The 20600-nt window shown below is 38.7% G+C and overlaps 1 protein-coding gene across 7 annotated transcripts in view; it reads left to right on the top strand.

Annotated features, from left to right (window-relative positions):
* The window catches only part of DYNC1I2 (dynein cytoplasmic 1 intermediate chain 2), a 54796-nt gene extending 49775 nt beyond the window's left edge, over window positions 1-5021 (top strand). For 4 of the 7 annotated variants that reach the window (XM_013968871.2, XM_005675967.3, XM_005675966.3 and 1 more), the window contains 3 exons: window positions 666-806; window positions 2664-2789; window positions 4330-4956. In XM_013968871.2, the coding sequence (XP_013824325.1) occupies window positions 666-806; window positions 2664-2789; window positions 4330-4443 (381 nt within the window). In that variant the 3' untranslated portion in view covers window positions 4444-4956. Of the gene's footprint in view, window positions 1-665; window positions 807-2663; window positions 2790-4329 lie in introns of all 7 variants that reach the window. The other 3 variants (XM_013968891.2, XM_005675970.3, XM_005675969.3) reach the window with 2 other exon arrangements.

The raw sequence follows: 20600 nt of genomic DNA on the forward strand, positions 1-20600 counted from the left end.
TAATTTGCGAGTTTTTCGGGGCTCAGACTGCATCATTAGACCTTACTTCTGTCATAATGGAGTCTGCCTTCGGTGTGTAAATGGAATTGTGTTGACTCCCTCCCAGTCTCTACTGCTGTTCTCAGACTGACCCCCATGCTGTCCAGTGATCGCCCACTGCGTACTGTGAGGCTTTTCTGTTCTGTTCTCCAGCTGTGAGAAGCCCTCGTGCCTTCCTGTGCTTCTCACACAGATGTGCCGTGCAGATCTCATAGTTGGCCAAGATTTCCACCTGTTAACATTTGAAGTTTTGTCTCCTGATTTTGTTGTAGATGTTGTTTATGAATCTTTAGTTTTTGCTATCCTCAGTGCTTTGTCTGGGTTTATGGGGAGATTTAGAGGAGATTCAAAAAGTATACTGCCATTGCTCTCATCTTTCCAGAATCTTCTCATTGAAATGTTTTTAAAGCACATCTTATTCCTTTTTAAAAACAGTATGGTATCTACAAGTTAAATAGAAAATGCAATCCAGTTGTTGATTCGTACTTCATAACTCCAGGTAATTCTGTAGTGAAACAGATTGTAGGAACTTTTTCTAGGCTGAGTTAAGTATCATAAAATATTATCATACTTATTGAATGTATGTCATATTTTGACTGTGCTAAAAATCAACTTTTCCCTTTCAGAATAACAAGCCTTTGTACTCATTTGAGGATAATTCAGACTATGTTTATGATGTTATGTGGTCACCCACTCACCCAGCCCTGTTTGCCTGTGTGGATGGCATGGGTAGGCTGGATTTGTGGAATCTCAATAATGACACAGAGGTGAGCAAGAAAATAACAAAAATTGCACTGAAAAATAGAAAATTGGAGATTTATTGAATAATTTGTGAAATTCCTTTTATCCCAAGGAATGTGAAAGGACTCTGTGATTGTAGCTTCATCACAAAGAAAGCAAATAAGCTTTGTACCCTAAATAATAAACAGCCTGCTGTGCAGAACTGAAGGGAGAAATATTGTTGCCAGGAGCACTGGGGCATTCCTTTTACTTCTGAAAGCATTGTCACATCTCTTCATGTCCTGGCAAAGTCTCATTCATAAGGCAACTGGGATATTTTTCATTCATAGGCTAGAAAGCAGATAGTTTCAGGCTGTTGACATACGTTAACCTTAATTCTGAATTTCTAAATCATCTCTTAGCCTTGGTAGAATTATATATTATCAATAAATATTAGTCGTAAGCTGACTTGAGTGACACAAAATGTATTTTCATGACTTGCTCTGTGAAAGATTAAAAACAGTGTTACTCTTATATAAAATTAATATAGAAATAATCAAGTTTCCTAATTATTATACTAAAATGACTTATTTGGAATGAAATTGAACTGTAGCTATTATTTATTTTTAACTATGTTTGTTTTTTACTAATGTAGGCAGAGGCTTAGAGTGTTCTTCGAGTTCTGTATTGCAATGTGGTGGTTAAGAAGTAACATTAGCACTTCTATCAATAAAAGTTGTTGAGGAAAAAGTCTCTTGGTGCCTTCTCCCACAGCCACTGTTTCTCACATCTCTTCTTCTTCCTAGTGGCTAAATATATGTTATCATAATCCTCTAAGTAAATTAGTTGATTATACAAGACAAGGAATTTATATATTGGAAATACAAGTATTTTAACATCATGCTAACTTCTGCTCTAGTAGTTTGAAGAGCAACATAGGGAAAGATACTGCTAGGGAAAGATATTGAGTCCTGGATACAATGACTGGACTTAATTATACATTTCTAGTTACCTAGAGTGGTATCAATTTTCTTAATTTGGATTTTCATGTTAGGCATTTGTGGTTACAATTAAATTTGGATCTGTTCTATAATTTAACTCACAATAAAGCTAAGTTATAATTTTTCTCTTAAACTATTTTGGCATTCTAGAAGGTTAAATTAGTCATTTGGGGATGACTTGTGTCAAATAGAAGGATTATTTTTAATCAGGTTTCAAAAATTTAAAACTATTGTGATTCTGTTCTGAGTCAGACATTGAAGGTTTGCTCTGTGAGTGGCAGATAATTTCTTTTCCCTCTGCATAGCAGAGGGCACAGCCATATCCAAGGGGTGGTGCCACGGTGTTGGTGCTGTCCTCTGGCCTTGCTCCAGATGGTTCATTGGACGAGGGCTTTGGACTGACCCATACGCATCTTTGGTATGAACTGTAGAATCTGTGGATCAAATCACAGGTTTTAGCTAACAGAGACACAAGCTACAAAAGTAACTCCTGTCCTCTAAAATTGAACCATAATCTGTTTATGCGGGAGATGTTTCTTCTGAGATGTTTCTTTAAATGAGGTTTTGGCCATCTGTTTTCAAACGGCTTGACTTCTTAAAAAACTCAAAACAACAAAGAATCCTTTATTAAAGAGAAGATTTCTCAAAATGATGTGTCCAGCCATGGGAAGATTTCTTACGAAAGGACTTAAGTTATTTTCCCAAACCATTTTCAGGGATTGACTGTAATGTCATTCAGAATGTATCACTGAACAGGAAGAAAGTTGGGGAAATTCTTTATCTATTTTCATCTTTGTTTTCAAAAACCTAGCCAGATTGGAAGAAAAAGGAATTACTATTTTACATGTTTATAGAAATCCTGATGAAACTTTTAACACTGAACTGTATTTTAAATGACTTTAGGTGCCAACTGCAAGCATTTCTGTGGAAGGTAATCCTGCTCTTAATCGTGTAAGATGGACCCATTCTGGAAGAGAGATTGCCGTGGGTGATTCTGAAGGACAGATTGTTATATATGATGTGGGAGAGGTATGGGGCTCACTGCCTATAATTTTGACACATCTATTTAGCTTTCATGGAACTATAGTGACAGTATCTTTGTGGTTAAATCTAGTCTTTGAGGTTCATGAATTGAATAACCCATGTGTTTGTAAAGATAAAACTTACTTTTCATTACAGAAGCAAGTCTTGAGATTAGTTTCCTTTCTAAACTGAATGTCCTGTGTCCCTATGCAACAAATGTTGAGGGTAGTATCATATGTTGAAAGTACTTTCCAGCATGCATTGCTGGAAATTAGAAATTCTTCGAGCAGAAGAAATTTAGTCATAGTTGGACTTGGGGGCTTTACAGAATTGACATCGAGATAAGATTTTATTTTCTGTATTCGTAGATTTGTTTGGACCAGGTAGCTCAAATAAAAAGTAGTATCTTTTAAGAGCTATCTAATGACTACTTGAAATGTCATTCTTGACTCCTTGAGCCTTGTTGCAAAGCCGTTATGAGTGAACTCAACTGGATGAGTTGCAGCCCTCGCATCTTCACTGTTTGGGTTGACTGTGCACAATGCTCAGGGGTGGTTTCCTCATGTTTTAGCCCTGGCTAGTGCCTTAGTCACTCTTTTCTTTTGCTGTGCCTTATGATTCTCCATCCTCTCTGGAAATCCCACAGCCTCTAGCAACTGCACCTGGAGAGAGGTAAATTGGATCATTTAGAGCAGCCAGTTGAATTGTCTGCATAGATGGAATTACTCTGTATCTGCACCATCCAACATGGTAGCCATTAGCTACTGAACGCTTAAAATGTGGCTAGAACAATTGAATAACTGAATTTTCAATTTTATTTCAAGTAATTTAAATAGTCACATTTGTCTGGGAGCTACAATACTGGGTATCACTGTCCCATCTAGTCTAAATTAGTACAGTAGATTTAGAAGCAGGCGCATCCATTTGCCACACTGAATGCTCTGTGCCCTAATATGGCGTACTAGATTCCTCTAATATTATAATGACAGCTGTCAAAAATTTTTGGTTATTGAACTGCTTCAGTGAGGGAAATATATCACAAGCGTCCTTTCCCCTTTTACTCTTGGTGTGTCACTGAATTGGTAAGTAGCAGCATACCTTTTGACGAAAGGTTTAAGATACATCAAGAAAGATTATCTTATACTCCAAACAAAAATACTTAAGAAACCAGCCTTTTATGAACCATGTTTCAAAAGTTACTTCATACTCATGTGCAAGAAGTAAAAATTCTTCAGGAATTCCTGCTCACCAGAAAATCCATGAGATAGTGCATAGTAGTTATATTTACAGAGCATCATTGTCATTCTCTCTTGCACAGATGCTGATAATAGCAAAATCATTTCTGAGGCTGTCACAACACACTTCTCAAACACTATCTTTTGTTTTGAAATGTTATAAATTATTGGTATAGTAGCTGTAATTATGGAAGGGACATTCAAGTCAATTATTACTTTTTAATGGAAAAATTATTTGAAAACACTGAAAAATAGTGGGTAAGATGATCTTTTATTTCATTGTACATAAAGCATTGTATTTCTTCTAACAGCAGATTGCTGTCCCCCGAAATGATGAATGGGCACGGTTTGGCCGAACACTTGCAGAAATTAATGCAAACCGAGCGGATGCAGAGGAGGAAGCAGCTACCCGAATACCTGCTTAGCTCCTGAAGAGAGAATATGTAGCCTTAGTGGATTTGGGGAAGACTCAAAGTAGATCCTAGAACTATTTGCATGCATCTGTCTAAATGATAATTAAAAGGAAATTTTGTGGATTAAACTATGGATTTAATGCAGCAAGCAAGTCTTACAAAATCCTTTTTTATATAACATGCATCTTGTTTTGAATTTGTGTCATTTTTAATACAGCTGATTGACTTTACAGAATGCAACCTTTTCTGAATTCTTATACACAGGTGTATATTTGGTATTCTTTTGATGTCTTTTCAGGTTATAACACAATATGCAGTTATTTCTAAAGCACAGATTATGGTCTACATATTTTTAAATAACCACCATTCACTGTTATACTGATAATGTGCTCACTAACCATAATATGTAGGAACACTGTTTATTCGTAGCTATAGCATGAAAACTATCCAGTTCCATTCTGATATTCTCTTTTTCTTTACATTTCTTGTGATAAGTGTCTATAAATAAAAACAAATATGCTTTAACTTTTCAAATTTTCATTTTGATTTACTCCTTGCAATTAAAACTTCATTAAATCCTGGCTCTCTTATAAGGTTTCCTATCTTCATCTTGCTTTAAGCTCCTGCTGTAAGCAACTACTTCAAGTCCTGTAAAGCTTTGTGCCTTAAATTACCATACAGTATACTGTAGATCTCCCAGTCCATTATGAGCTGATGTCTAGGTAATCTATCTAAGTGAAAAAACTTCTTCTAGGTTAATTTTTGTTTTACTCCCTTTTTCTTCCCATCTAAGATATACATGGTGTAAAGAATAGACAGAAACCTGCCTTTTGTTTTTGCTAATTGAGATGATATGTGAACCCTCTGAGACTGAAACCTCCTTTGAGAGAAATTGATTTTGTGGTTGTGGTTGTAGTAGCCATGAAGCACAGTGCTCAAATTAAGTTTTTGTTTGAATCAACTCCACATCTTGAGGTCTGTTACAACTTGGTCAGCCTGAAAGTTAAGTGGCAAATATCCAAGAATTTGTGTTGAAATCAACCCGTTTCAGGACTAGAGAAAAGGATTATGCTCAGATGTTGAATTTATTCACTTTAAGTTGTCTAGAAGGACAAAAGGTCAAGGAACTAAAGTTTAACTGTCATTTATTCAGCAACATGAACTAAGAAGGAAGAATAGATAGCAGATTTTGAACATTTTTGTTTGGATTGATTTTCTTAATCTAACAAAGATCTGTTGGGAATTAATTTCCAAGTAATTTATTCTTAACCATGAGTATTGTATACTGTGAGGAATAATTCACCTGGAATACTGACCCCAAATTCTAGCTTTGGCACTCATGAGAAGTGTGGTTTTTGCCAACCAAGTTTTATATCTGACTTTTATCTAGGAGTTAAGATTAGATGATTTCTAAATTTCCTTCCAGCTCTAAAATTATTGATTGTAATTACTTCAGGCAACTCTCTATTTTTATATATTCAGTTTTCATAGGTTTACACCCCATAATTTCCTATTGTATACCAGAGTATTTTTTATATCAGCAGCAAATAAGTTACCTCATGGTAGTAATGTCTGTGAGCCAAAAATTCAATCTTAGCAGGGTCACACTGTCTTAGTATAGAACTCGTGTAATCTCTAAAATAGTTATTGTATTCTTGCCCTCCATTTGTATAAATGAGTACAAAAAGAGAAGACACAATTATGATTTAGGTTGGAAATCACGAGATGTGGCAAACCCAGATGCTCATTGGACTCAAGTTGATGCATCCAATTGTGAAAAAATAAAATTGGTAAGTGTTAGTAAAAAATACTTCTCACCAAAGAGTTCTTGCTTTTGGGAAATAACTTTCTTTCCTCTCCCCCAAAATACAATGTAGGCCTCTATCTTTGCCCATTTAACTTTAGCCTACATATTTAGTAACACATGAATTTAATGGGAGGAATTGCCTTTTAAAGTTAACTGAAAAAAAAAAAAGTTAACTGTGTAAAAGCAAAATACAAAGTACTGAGGGTGTAGATATTGATATGAAATCTTCTGACAGATTAAGCTGCTTAGAAAAGTGTCTCAACTCTTCTGTTTTAGAAATGGAAACCTTACAAGTTTAAAAAAAATCCACTTATGGAAATTGTACCGTATTTGTTACCAGTTATACTTTTTTCCTGAGTGGGAAACAAGCCGTGGCTTTCTGGCTAATTTCTTATTTTGTGTTTGTTGTTTGGTTATTTTCTTTTCTGATGAGAAATTAAGTTGGTTACCTTTGAATAGAGGAAGAATACTCAGTTTTGCAGACAGTTAGCTTGTAAACCTCAGAAATAATCGTTTTTTGTATTAATAACCAAAAAAACCAATCTTCCAGTTTACAGATCTAGTTCCCTACAAAGTTTAGAAAGTCTCTAGATATAAAACATTGTTTCAATAATCCTGAGATACTGCATATTGAAGGAATGGATGACTTAAAATTTAGGAGTAAGAAGTAAAAGTAGCTTTAGGAATGATCCTAGTCTTTCAGTATTGTAGGACTGTTGACTCATTCTGTTTTGTACTAGTAGTAATAGATTGTAACCTCTACCACTTGAACCACATGGAAAAGGGGTTTGAATGAGTGAATAAAAATCTGGTGTGAAGAATATAATTTTTCATCTTTCCATTCCGTCAGGCATTTGCTTTTATTTTTTTATAGTTTTAAAAATACGTATTTTTGGCTGCACTAGGTCTTCATCACGAGCTTTCTCTAGTTGTGGTGAGCAGGGGCTGCTCTAGCTGCAGTGTATGGGCTTCTCGTTGCAGAGCATGGGCTCTGACACCTGTGGGCTTGGTAGTTGTGGTGCACAGGCTTAGCTGCCCCACAGCATGTGGAGTCTTCCCAGAGCAGGGATCAAACCTGTGTCCCCTGCATTGGCAGGCAAATTCTTAACCACAGACCCACCAGGGAAGTCCTCAGGCAATGCTTTTTAAATGTCTTTCCCACGATCCTGGTATTTTAGCGTTGGCATTGTGATATTTCATAATTAGAAAAAACTGTAGAATTAAGTACATTGCAGAGAACAGAGCTTCAGTTCCAACTCCAGCTGCTCAGTGGCTGTGAGAACCAAGTTATTTCAAACGTAACATAGTACCCAACGTGACAGTATTATGCCTGAATCTTGGGCTTATAGCTAAAAAGCTATAGCTTTGCGTTGTTTGATGATTTAGTTATGGGATGGTGATTCCCATTGAGGTCCAGCCCCTCCACCAGGCCAGAGCCAAGAAAGGAGTTCTTGCTTTCCTGCTATTATCTTGCTAATTGCTAGGCAACTAGGGACCTTAGAGGTTTGAGAAAAATACCTGGGAATCTTTTATTTTTTATTCATTTAAACATGCTGAAGAAATTACTTAGTGCTTCCCAGGTGGCACCAGTGGTAAAGAAGCTGCCTACAAATGCAAGAGACATGAGAGATGCAGGTTTGATCCCTGGGTCAGAAAGATCCCCTGGAGGAGGGCATGACAATCCACTCTGGTATTCTTGCCTGAAGAATCCCATGGACAGAGGAGCCTGGCGGGCTACAGTCCATAGGGTCGCAAAGAGTTCAGACACGACTGAAGTAACTTAGGAGAAGCAGGAAATTGTTTACTTAGAGATCTGGTTTACAGACTGGGGGTCTAGTGCTACCAAGGAAGAGGAAATTTGCCCCAAAGGCAAGAAGGGAGCAGCATGTTTATGATTTCTTTTGAAGAAAAGGATTACAATTAACATTCTTTTAACTAATCAATTTCAACGCTCTAAGAAGGTAATAATTTGCTTCCACTTAATATATGGTATAATTTTTGAATCCTTTTCACATATAAGAAACACATTTTAGAAAAAGATCCTATATCCTAGCCAGAATGCCAACTGGAAGGCTTTGAATAGTCATCATATTGTAATCCTTTTTCAATAGGCCAGTGCCCTCAGACCTTTTGTTGGAATTTAGATGTACAGATTCTCTGCCTGCCATGTTCACAATCCCTGAACTTCTTAAAAGTTAAAATGGATTTCTGGTATTAAGTTTTCAGAATGTAGCTTCTGGCCACTGAGAGTTTAAACATAGCCAATCAGCAATCTTTTACAAACTTTTCTAAAATTACAGTATTTTGTGTTGTTAGTTTCATAGCAGGAATCTCAGTTTCAGCTTCTTAATATTCCATTACCAGTTCCCAGCCAGAGGATGGAACAGCTTGCACTCAGGTAAGCTTTCAGAAAGGTCTGTTTCACTTTGTGAGGTCATTTATTCAGGTCCGTGGTAATGTATTATCCTGCCTCTCTTGTAATGTACTTGATTTGATCAGAAAGCTGTAGGGCAGTGATTGTGTAGGGTGTAGAACACACCTACGTGGTGCTGAACATGCCGAGACGTGACTGTGTGACTCTGGAAATCAGTGTGCCACCAGTAAGGCTTTGATGGCAAGTCATTTTATTTTTGTGAATTTTTGTACTAGATTTTTAAAAAACTTTATGAACAAATAGAAATGCTTTGGAACAGAATCTTTTATACTTAAGGATGGCTTGGTATAAGAAAAAAAAGAATACTGGTCTCAAAGTCCCAAATTCTCTTCCTGATACTCCCCATCTCCAGTAATACCACCTGGGTAAAGTATCAGTATTCTCATCTGTGAAGTGATGAAAATTTTTGCTTTGTGTGAAGGTTACGTGAGATGTATGTGAAGACTTGTAAATTATGGAGTACCATACAAATAATGGATTGTTTTTTAAAGAATATAAGAATGGAGAGAGATCACTTTATGTAGCCATCTGGGTAATGTAACAAAAGCTAAGGATTAGGTGGCTTGGTATCGAAGAAAAAGTTTTTAATTCTAAAAAATCACATCACAATTTGAATCCTCAGGTGTTTAAGAGTATCAGTGAACTGAGGGAGAAATATTTATTGTCCTTAATGATACTTTTCCTAGGAGTACTTTCTCTTACTGCATTCTGTGGTAAAATTACAAATTATGCCAGTAGGAAAAAAAGACCCATTCAATTTCTAGTTGATATGTAGCTCTTGCTCTTAGGTTAGTTTCAGATGTGGATTACAATATCTGGAGCCTTAGAAGAGATGGAATGCCTTTTTCAAATCAGTGAGAAGACAGAGGTGATCCAGCTACCTCCTAGAGTCAGTCATGCCCACAAAAGTCTGGGGAACAGTAGTTACTCAACTGTTACAACTCAGGAAGTACCCATCCCTCCCTAGGGTCAGTCCCCTTGGAAATAACATGGGCTTACTGTGGGAAGATGGTCACTAGAAAGAGGAGCTTCAGTCTTAAAGAACCTGTGTGTAGTTGCCAGGCTTAGAGGAAGCCCTAAAATTAGTCTTGAAGGAAGAGCCTTTATCTAATTCATTAGCAGATCTGTGCTGTCGCATTATATCCAAGTTATGATTTCTAGAAATAAGTCAAAACCTGACTTGATAACAAATACTTGGTAAAATAACTATGCCCTTGACTGTCCCCACTTCCAATAATGTTTGATACAATCAATGAATTTGTCAGTACACTAAGGGTCATTAGATGGGTTTGGAGGATGCTTCATCTTCCAAAGGCAGAAGAAATGGCCTTAGCCCTTCTGAAACTCAGGAGTTTAAGTAGAATTTAAAAGGACTTGTATATTTTGTGCTGAAAAATCAGATAAAGGAGTACAGTGTGATTCTTCATGGAAGACTATCCCTGAGTTTTCCTGCTCCTTATTTTGGGAGTCTTTCATTTCTCTAGACCATCATCCTCTGTTGCAAAACGGTTGCTGCTGTAATATCAGTGTTATATGAGAATAACTAGAATACATCCACATAGATCAGAAGCCCTAAAAAGCTAATTATGAAAGATACTGTTCTTTAGATTGAATTCAACTGAGAGGAAACTAACTAAATCCTAATGTTTGGTTGGTAAACCCCTTCAAAAATGAGGGTCCTGAGATGTGTGTTTCTAGTTCAGTGTCTTAGACTTAGTGTCAACTTGTGTTGAAACTCAGTTAACCGTACATTCGAGCAAATGCCTTCATCTAAGTTTATTTCCTCATCTCCCACTTCACAGGGCTGTGTAAAAATGAAGCACTGTACAAATAAGAGGCATGTTATAATGGGAGGTGATAACTTCCAACAGTTTTACTACCTGCTCTTCAGTAGCTCCCACAAGTTTGCAGGTTCTATCTCTTGGCTGTGAGAGGTTAAAAACAAGCTTTTGGAAATTCAGAGATCTCTACCAACACCTCTGCTTTACCACAAAGGGCTTTCTGGCTTGACCAGCTAGGTAGGATTACTGTCTAATCTTATCTTAGCTCCCTTCCCCCTGCTTTTTGTACTGAGAAAGACCACAAAACCTGTATGAAATAAATTTCTAAGAAATAGAATTGGGAAGATCAGTAGTATAAAGATCTTGTACTAACACTTTATATTTAGTGGAAGTACGTGTCTCTGTTTCCAAAGTTTGTTTCCTCTGCTTTGTAAACTCTGGCCTTAGTATATTCTGACCATGTATTAACTGGTAGCATTTATTGAGCATTTGCTACGTGATTCTCTCACACACACACACATTCTCATTTATCTAAGCTCCCCTATAAATGTGGGAACTACTGTTATTACTAACTTAAAAAACAGAAACTAATTTGAACAATTTGTGGAGTAAATACTTCCACCGTGGCCAATAGCAAACTACCAATGACGTCACTGAACATGGAGCTGGGAAAATAACCATGTGATGGGCTCTCCCTGAGCTGGGGCAGGCCACGTCCAGCACGTTGTCGCTGTGCTTGGGGACACTAACTACTCACAGTCTAGGAACTAAACCCAAGCATTCTTATTATAGAGTTTTGTACTTAACCGCTATACCACACTGCCTTTATGATCTTAGTCTACCAACAAACCAGTTTTTTATTCAGATAAGCTTGCATACAGTGGCACAGGCATAAAAGGACCATGAAGTAACTTTGTAACAGGAATTAGGGTTAGTGTTCTGGCTTTGAGGAACCTATAAAGATATTTTATAACTTCCTATTGTCCTTCTGGTTGACTCAAACTTCAGGAAGAAACAGATTAGATATGGGAATGTAAATGTTCACTGGCTGAAGATGATGGTAGCTCTTAAGTAGTCGACTTACCTACAACTGATCAGGACTCCCTTGTGACATCTCTGGTAAGAAGGACTCTGCCTGAAATCTATTTAGCAATCACTGCCTTTCTCTTTCCTAACTCCTCCCCCTAATATCTGCAGGGCCTGAGGAAACAGGTCAAATATTTTGATGTTATAAAATCAAGCTAACAAGCTATTATGTTCACACAACATGCACATGCAGCTTGGATTTTAGAATTTTCCGATTCTCAGAATTCCAGAGGTGGTAGCCAGGGGAGAGCCAGCCCACAGCCCATTCCTCTCCTCCTCTTCCACCATCCAGTCTCTTAATAGGCACTAAGGAACATCTGTGGGTTCTTCAGCCTACATGCCCAAGTTTTGTCCCCCTGCAAAGAGCCACCTCTTGACCACTGTTAAATATAAGGCTACATTTTTGGGAACATGAGCCTGGAAGCTGAGCTGTTTAGGCAGGAAGTTTGAGTCCCAGGTACCTTAAACAGGACCTAGATTGAAATGAAATGGGCTGCAGGTGGTCATACCCTATTGGCCCTACAGATGGGGATACAGCTACAGAAGAGCCTAGGCATAGAATTAAGGAGGTCCTCTCAAATGAGGCAGCTGAGGGTAGTGCTAGGCTTTTTCCTAAAGTCAATCGAGTACCATTTTTAAAATTCTTACTGAGTTGTAAACTATGTAACATTGTGTAAGTTTAAGGTGTACAAAGGCTTCCCTGGTGGCTCAGACAGTGAAGAAGCCACATGCAGTGCAGGAGGCCAGGGTTCAATGTACTGATTTGATATGTTTATATATTGCTTTATGTAAGTAGGTGTAGTGTGATGGAGGTTTAGCATTAGCTACATGTTGTCACAAATGGCAGGAACTCCTCATTTCTTACGGCTAATACTCCATTGTACGTATGTCTGTATAACTGTGCTATCCATTCATCTGTTGATGGACACTTAGGTCGTTTCCATATATTGGCTATTATGAATAATGCTGCAGTAAACATAGTGTATATCTCTCTTTAATATCCTATTTTCATTCCTCTGCATATATACCCAGATGTGGAATTGCTGGGTCCTAAGGTAGTTTTGTGTTTTATTTCTTGAGGAATTGTACTGTTTTCCATAGTGGCTGTACCAGTTTACATTCCCACCAACAGGGTACAAGGAAGGGTTCCCTTATCCTTCCATGCTCACAACTTTTGTCTTCTTGATGACACCCATTCTAACATATGAGGTTTTGATTTACATTTCCCTGATGATTAGTGATGTTAAGCACCTCGTCATATATCTGGGTGTTGTCTTTGGAAAAATGTTTGGTTCTATACCCATCTTTTAATCAGATTTTTCGTTTGGTTTCTATATTTTGGCTATTAATTGCTTGATATGTGCTTTGCAAATACTGTCATACTGTCTCCCATTCCATGTTGCGCCTTTTTTTTTTTTTCCGCTGTGCAGAAGGTTTTTACTCTGTAGCCCTACTTGTTGATTTTTCTTTTGTTGCTTGTACTCTTGGTGTCATATCTAAAATATCACTACACTGATCAGTATCAAGGAGCTTCTTTTTGTTTTCTTCTAGGAGCTTTATGGGATCAAGTCTTATGTTTAAGTCTTTAATCCATTTCAAGTTAATTTTTGTGAGTGATGTAAGATAGAAGTGTCATTTTCCTGCATGTGGTTATCCAGTTTTCCCAGCACCATTTATTGACGAGACTGTCCTTTCCCTGTTGAGTGTTGTTGGCTCCCTTATCAAATATTAGTTGATTGTTTAGGCAGCGGGTTATATCTGGGCTCTCTGTTCTATTGATCTATGTGTGTGTGTTATGCTAGTAACATACTACTTTAATTACTAAAGCTTTGTAGTATAGTTTGAAACCAAGAAGTGTAATCCCAGTGGCTTTTTTCTTTCTTGGGGTTGTTTTTGATATTTGGGGTCTTTTGTTTTAAATCTCATATGAATGTTAGGATTATTTTTTCTATTCCTGTGAAAAATGCCATGGGAGTTTTGATAGGGATTATACGACTCTATAGATGACTTTAGGTAATATGGACATTTTAGCAATATTAATTCTTCCAGTTTGTGAACACAGGATATCTTTCCATTTGTTTTTGACTTCTTCAGTTTCTTTCATCTAAGTCTCAGTTTTCACTGTACAGATCTTTCACTTCCTTGGTTAAATTTATTTCTAAATCTTTTACTGTTTTGATGCCATTGTAAGTGGGGTAATTTTTTTTTCTTTTCAGATATTTTGTTATTGGTATTGTATAACTGTGGGGCTTCCCAGGTGGCTCAGTGGTAAAGAATCTGCCTGGCAGTGCAGGAGATGCAGGTTTGATTCCTGGGTTGAGAAGATCCCCTGGAGAAGGAAATGGCAACCCACTCCAGTATTCTCACCTGAAAATTCTATGGATGGAGGAGCCTGGCAGGCTACAATCCATGGGGTCAGAGAGTCAGGCGTGACTGAGCATGCATGCATGCGACTGATTCTGTATATTGCTTTCATATTCATACCTTTTACCAGTGTGTTGTATGCTTTCCCATTTTCATGTCACTGACTAGCATCTTTTCATTCCAGCTTCAAAGAACTTTCAGTGTTTCTTGCAAAACAAGTCTAGTGGACTCCCTCAGCTTTTGTTTTTCTGGGAAAGTATTTCTCCTTCATATCTCAGGGGTAAGTTTGTCAGATGAAGTATTCCTGGCTGGCAGTTTTTTTCTTTCAATGAATACTTTGAATATATTATTCCACTCTCTTCTGACCTGTAGGGTTTCTGACCTGCTGAGAAATTTGCTTATAGCCTAATGGTGGTGACTTTGTAAGTTATATAATCTTTTTTTTCCTGACTGCTTTCAGAATTCTCTGATTTTTTTGACAGTTTTATTATAATGTGTCTTAAAGGAGGTCTTTTTGCATTGAGATTGTAGGCTGACCTGTTATCTTCATGAATTTGGATATCCAAATCTCTCCTCAGGTTTCTGTTCAGCTGTTACTTCTTTGAATAAATTTTCTGCCCTTCTCCCTCTCTGCTTTTTCTAGAACACTGATTATTCATACATTTGTTCTTTAGATGGAATCTCATAGATAACATTGACTTTCTTTACTCTTCACTCATTTTTCTTTTCTGCTCTTATTTCAAAATTCCTGTCTTCCAGGTCATGTATCTTGTCTTCCATTTGCTTCACAGTGCTATAGATGCTCTCTATCACATTTTTCATTTCTTTCACTGAATTTCTTCAGTTCCAGAATTATTTTTTATAATATCTATTCCTTGGGTAAACATCTCATCTTGTTCATGTACGTTTTTCCCTGATAAAATTGAATTAAGTTTTTTATGTAATTTATTGAATTTCTTCAAAATAGCTGTTTTGAAGAATCAGCTAGATCACAGAACACCATACGTATGAGCTCAGTTACTGGGAAATTATTCTTTTGGTGATGACGTGTTTACTTGATTTTCCATGTTCTTTGTAGTCTGGCATTGCTGCTCTCACATCTGAAGTACATGAATTAAATCTTTATTGGCTGGCTTCAGATAGGGTATACTGTTCTTTGGGGCTGTTGCATATGGAGATTTCTTTGCCTTTGTATAGGAATACCCACTGCACTCTTTTTGCTCCCTCTTGTGGCAGAATTCTTTAAGCTTTTATGTCTTCCCTGGTTCTTACCACTCGGCTGACTGGCTGCAGGAAATCTCTTGTTTTCCAGAAGATGGCGCTATAGCTCCAGTTTGTGGTTGCTCTCATGCCCACCAATCCTGGTGTATTTTTCTGAGAGTGTTCACTTGCCTTATTTTCACAGCTGCACCCCAAAAGTGCATAAGGACCTGGCCACAGAGTAGAGGAGACAGGACTTTAGCATTCATTGCTAAAAAGGGAGGGACAAAAAGGAATGTCTTACCCTACCATGATGCTGACCAACTGGGTAGTTTTTAAGATCTATTGTCTCTAATCTTTCAGTGCAAATAAAATAGGTTATTCAGTTCAGTTCAGTCACTCAGTCGTGTCCGACTCTTTGCGACCCTATGAATCGCAGCACGCCAGGCCTCCCTGTCCATCACCATCTCCTGGAGTTCACTCAGACTCATGTCCATCGAGTCAGTGATGCCATCCAGCCATCTCATCCTCTGTCATCCCCTTCTCCTCCTGCCCCCAATCCCTCCCAGTATCAGTCTTTTCCAATGAGTCAACTCTTCACATGAGGTGGCCAAAGAATTACTGAATACTATTTTGTGACCCCCTAAGAGTATTCACTAGTAGGATTTGCTTTTGAGTATCTGTAGGTTCATCACAAAGTTGTGCATACTAGGAAGCAGAGAAAAGAGCTGGTATTTCAATAATTCCTTGTAAATAATACTGTCTGTGAATGGCTAATAGTACAGCACATTTTGTAACTATAGGACCAGCTCAGGAGCCACTGCAGTACTAGTTCTTTTCAAGAAAATTAACTGGAGCAAAAGGAACAGTACAAAAATGAGTTGTTACGTAAATTAACATGGTAGTAGTGAGCCTGGATGAAGGTGGCAGGTGGAACAGAAGCATCTACTCCCTCAACCCTAAATTCCGTAAGGTGCTAGAGTAGAAGAAAAATAAGCAATGTGCTCTAGCACTGAAAATGAGAGGGCTAGCCATGGAACTGAACTTGTGAAGAATGCCAAAAAGATAGAGCGCAGATGGGATTAAGGCTATAGGCAAATAAAATGAGAAAATCACAACCCTAAACAGATAGAGGAATGGGCTGGAGCCCAGAATCAATAGATACAAAAGGTAGGAGAGTGCCCATGGATACTTGGCAGGGTGGTTCATTAGGGAGCTGACTGAGAATAGCTAGACCAGTCCCATCCTCCAACCATGGGCCAAGTTGGGTATTGATGGGGTGTTTACACCCAGCCTATACCCTAACAGTGGGTGAAGCCATTGGAACTGGAGAAGCAGGCAGTACCTCATAGGTACTTGCTTACCCTCAAGAGGAATAAAAGCCTATATCCAGAATTCAACTACTGATATATCCTTGCCTGGAAGCACAACCTCCGTATCCCATCACTGGCTCTGATAAACAGAACAACATCCTCAAAGAGAGTCTCTAATCAGCAACTAAATGAGCAACTAAGCAAATTACAACTATGAATCACCAAAATACTTCAAGAAAGGCCTAAAGAAAAACTTGAAAAAAAAATCCACAGAAGAAAGAAGATAACTGATTCCATATCCCAAGGGCAGAGAAGATATCATAGGCATTAAATAAAGACTAAATACCAGAGGGGTACAGCTTAAGAGCAAAGCTGTGAGCAGGAGGACCATAAAGCAACTCTCATTACTCAACCTAGAAGTACAGATGGAGAAAATATCAAGGAAAGCTAAAAGATACAGGTTCAAATATTCCAATATATAACTAGACAGGAGATAAACGTATGTAGAAAGACAGAGTAGAGTAGATTTAGGCATGGGGGGTGGTCTGAAAAGTCTTAGGATAAAAGGGTTCATCCCTACATAGCACAGAACCAGATGAATTTTTAAAAGGCAGAATTTCAAAATAATCATGATTAACAAGTCCTAAAAGCTGCTAGCTGTCAAAAAACAGATTATGTGCAAGTTAATACTACTGTTATCTGGCTTCTCTGACAATAATGTATGAGAAAGGAACTTACTTTCAACCAAGAATCCTAGACTTCCAGTTTCCAGTCCTGCATGTAAGCAGCTTATACACTGCTGCTAAGTTGCTTCAGTCGTGTCCAATTCTGTGCGAGCCATTTCCCTCTCCAATGCATGAAAGTGGAAAGTGAAAGTGAAGTCGCTCAGTCGTGTCTGACTCTTAGAGACCCCATGGACTGCAGCCCACCAGGCTCCTCTGTCCATGGGATTTTCCAGGCAAGAGTACTGGAGTAGGGTGCCATTGCCTGCTAGTTCATCATAAAAGGAGGTAAAAAGCTAACTGAAAATAACTCCTCCTAGATCTATAAGGGAAGTAAGGTCACAGGGCAAAGCACTGTCTCCAGAATTAGACTGACAGGCACATACAGAAAATCACAACATATTGTAGCAGTACACTCTTTAAAAACGAATGCCAGAGTAAGGGAACTGGAACCATAATCGACAAATCATTGGAGGTTCAGTGTGGACAACTCTACGTTAAAATGCCAGGCGACCCCAATCATGCAGCGGGTAGGATGGGGACACTTGTGTTTTACCTCTTCAGTGTCTACCAGTTTCTCACAGGGAATGTATGAGAATAATTCCAGTGTGTTTCCGGGAAGAGGAAAGGAACTATTCTGGAATACATGAGAGCATTTTGCTTTACTTAGTAAAGTCTACCCTCGGAGAAGGAAATGGCACCCCACTCCAGTATTCTTGCATGGAGAATCCCATGGACCGAGGAGCCTGGTAGGCTGCAGTCCATGGGGTTGCAAAGAGTCGGACACGACTGAGCAACTTCACTCCACTTCACCCTCAGAGAAACTATTTAAACAAAGCCAAACTGACCTGGGAGGACAGAAGTATCCAACTCCCACTCTAGCCATCCTGTCCCACCTAAGTGTGGTGGACTGGGGGACTGAGAAACATCTAATTCACAGTCCAGAGGCATCAGACTGTTTGCGACCCCATGTACTGCAGCACGCCAGGCTTCCCTGTCCATTACCAGCTCCTGGAGCTTGGCTCAAACTCATGTCCATCGAGTTGGGGATGCCATCCAACCATCTCATCCTTTGTCGTCCCCTTCTCCTGCCTTCAATCTCTCCCAGCATCAGGGTCTTTTCCAATGAGTCAGTTCTTCACATCAGGTGGCCAAAGTATTGGAGCTTCAGCTTCAGCATCAGTACTTCCAATGAATATTCAGGACTGATTTCCTTTAGGATTGACTGGTTTGATCTCCTTGCTGTCCAAGGGACTCTCAAGAGTCTTCAACACTAGGGGATCTTCCCAACCCAGGGATTGGACCCAGGTCTCCTGCACTGTAGGCAGATTCTTTACCATCTGAGTTACCAGGGAAGCCCATTCAGAGGCATAGGCTCACTGAAAGGCTGAGCTCTAATCACAGGCATATACACGTCTCCCCCCACACATCAACACATCACCAAAGGCCTATTTACATTAATTCCTTTTACTTGGTTCGTCATGCTCATTTGTCAGGAAAAAATTACAGGCATCCTGAAACTTAAGACACACAGTTGGAAGAGACAGCAAATATCAAAATTATGTAACATGGCACATGTGTCATATTGCAGATGTGGAGGGATGTTGGAATTATCAGGCTGAGATAAAGCTATGAAATGTTAAGGACTCTGTTGAGCAGCATGGAAGAACAAGCGGGCAACGTGGCAGAGACAGGAATTCTAAGAATCAAAAGCAATGCTAGAGATAAAAACACTGCAACAAATGAATAATGCCTTTGATGGACTTATGAGTAGGCTGGACATGGCTGAGAAAAGAATCTCTGACCCTGAGGGTATCTCATTAGAAGTCTCTAAAACTGAAAAACAGAGAAAAAGTACTGTAAACAAACAAAACCCCCAGAATATCTAAGAATTGTAGGACAACTGCAGAAGATGTAACATATGTGTAACAGAAATACTGGAAGGAGAGGAAAGGGACAAAACAAATATTTGAAACAGTGAGAATTTCCCCCAAATTTATGTCAGACACCAAAACCACAAATCTAGTAAGCTTAGAGATAAATGCTAAACAAAACAAACAAAAAAAACCCCTACACTTAGGTACACAGTATTGAAACTACAGATCAAAGATAAAAAAATCCTGAAAGAAGCCAGAGGAAATAAAATTCAATTTATCCTCAGAAACCATGAAAGCAAGAGGAGAGATTAATGAAATATTTAAAGTGTTGACAGAAAAAAGAACGCACCAACCTAGATTTCTATTGACTGTGAAATTATCCTTCAAAAGTGAAGGGAGAAGGAGTTTCAAAAGGTTGAAATAGAAAGACTCTGAGCTCACCTCCTTTCATGGTTCACACCAAAATTACAACTATTTATAGAACAGCTATCAATGAAAAAGGCCAGAACCTGCAAGAAAAGATCTACAACTAAAAAGAAGGAGCAACAAGACAGGAAGAGTAGAGTTGTGGTATACTCAGGACACAGACTCCCGGGCGGCTGACCCAGAATCAGGAGAATAATTACAATTACAGAATTCTCCCTCAGCAAGGATCTGAGCCCCACTTGAAATCCCCCAGCCCAGGGGGACAAAAGCACAGAACATTTGGTTTTGAAGGCTAGGGGGGCTTTACTTTCAGGAGAACCATAAGGCTGTGGAAATACAAACTCCATTCTTAAAGGGCACGCCCATAATCTCACACACATCAGAATACAGGGCAGAAGCAGTCATATGAAAGGAGCCTGGTTCAGACCTACCTGTTGATCTTGGAGAGTCTTGAAGAGGAAGGTGGCAACTGGAGCTTACCCTGGGGACACAGATCAAGGGATCAATCCAAGAAGAATACATAACAACTGTAAATACGTATGCAACCAAAATAGGATCACCTAAATACATAAAGGAAACATTCCCTGGTGGCTTAGAGGGTAAAGCATCTGCCTGCAATGCAGGAGACCCAGGTGCGATCCCTGGGTCGGGAAGATCTCCTGGAGAAGGAAATGGCAACCCACTCCAGTATTCTATCCTGGAGAATCCCATGGACATGGACGGAGGAGCCTGGTAGGCTACAGTCCTTGGGGTCGCAAAGAGTCGGAGACGACTGAGTGACTTCACTTTACACTTTACCAGACATAAAGGGAGAAACTGATAGTAACAGAATAATAGTAGGGAATTTAACACTCCACTTACATCAACGGACAGGTAATCCAGACAGAAAATCAATAACAGAAACACTGGCCTTAAATTACATATTAGACTAGATGGACTTAATAGATTATATATGCATAGGAAGAGGGAACATTCCATCCCAAAGCAAGAAACTACATGTTAAAGTGCTCACGGAACATTCTCCAGGATAGACTGATTCCATGCTAGGACATAAAACAAGCCTCAGTAAACTTAAAAAAATTGAAATCATATTAAGCATCTTTTCCAACCACAATGCTATGAGACTAGAAAACTATGAGAACAAAACACAAACATTTGG

This window comes from Capra hircus, chromosome 2 (genome assembly GCF_001704415.2).
Source record: "Capra hircus breed San Clemente chromosome 2, ASM170441v1, whole genome shotgun sequence".
NCBI lineage: Eukaryota > Metazoa > Chordata > Mammalia > Artiodactyla > Bovidae > Capra > Capra hircus.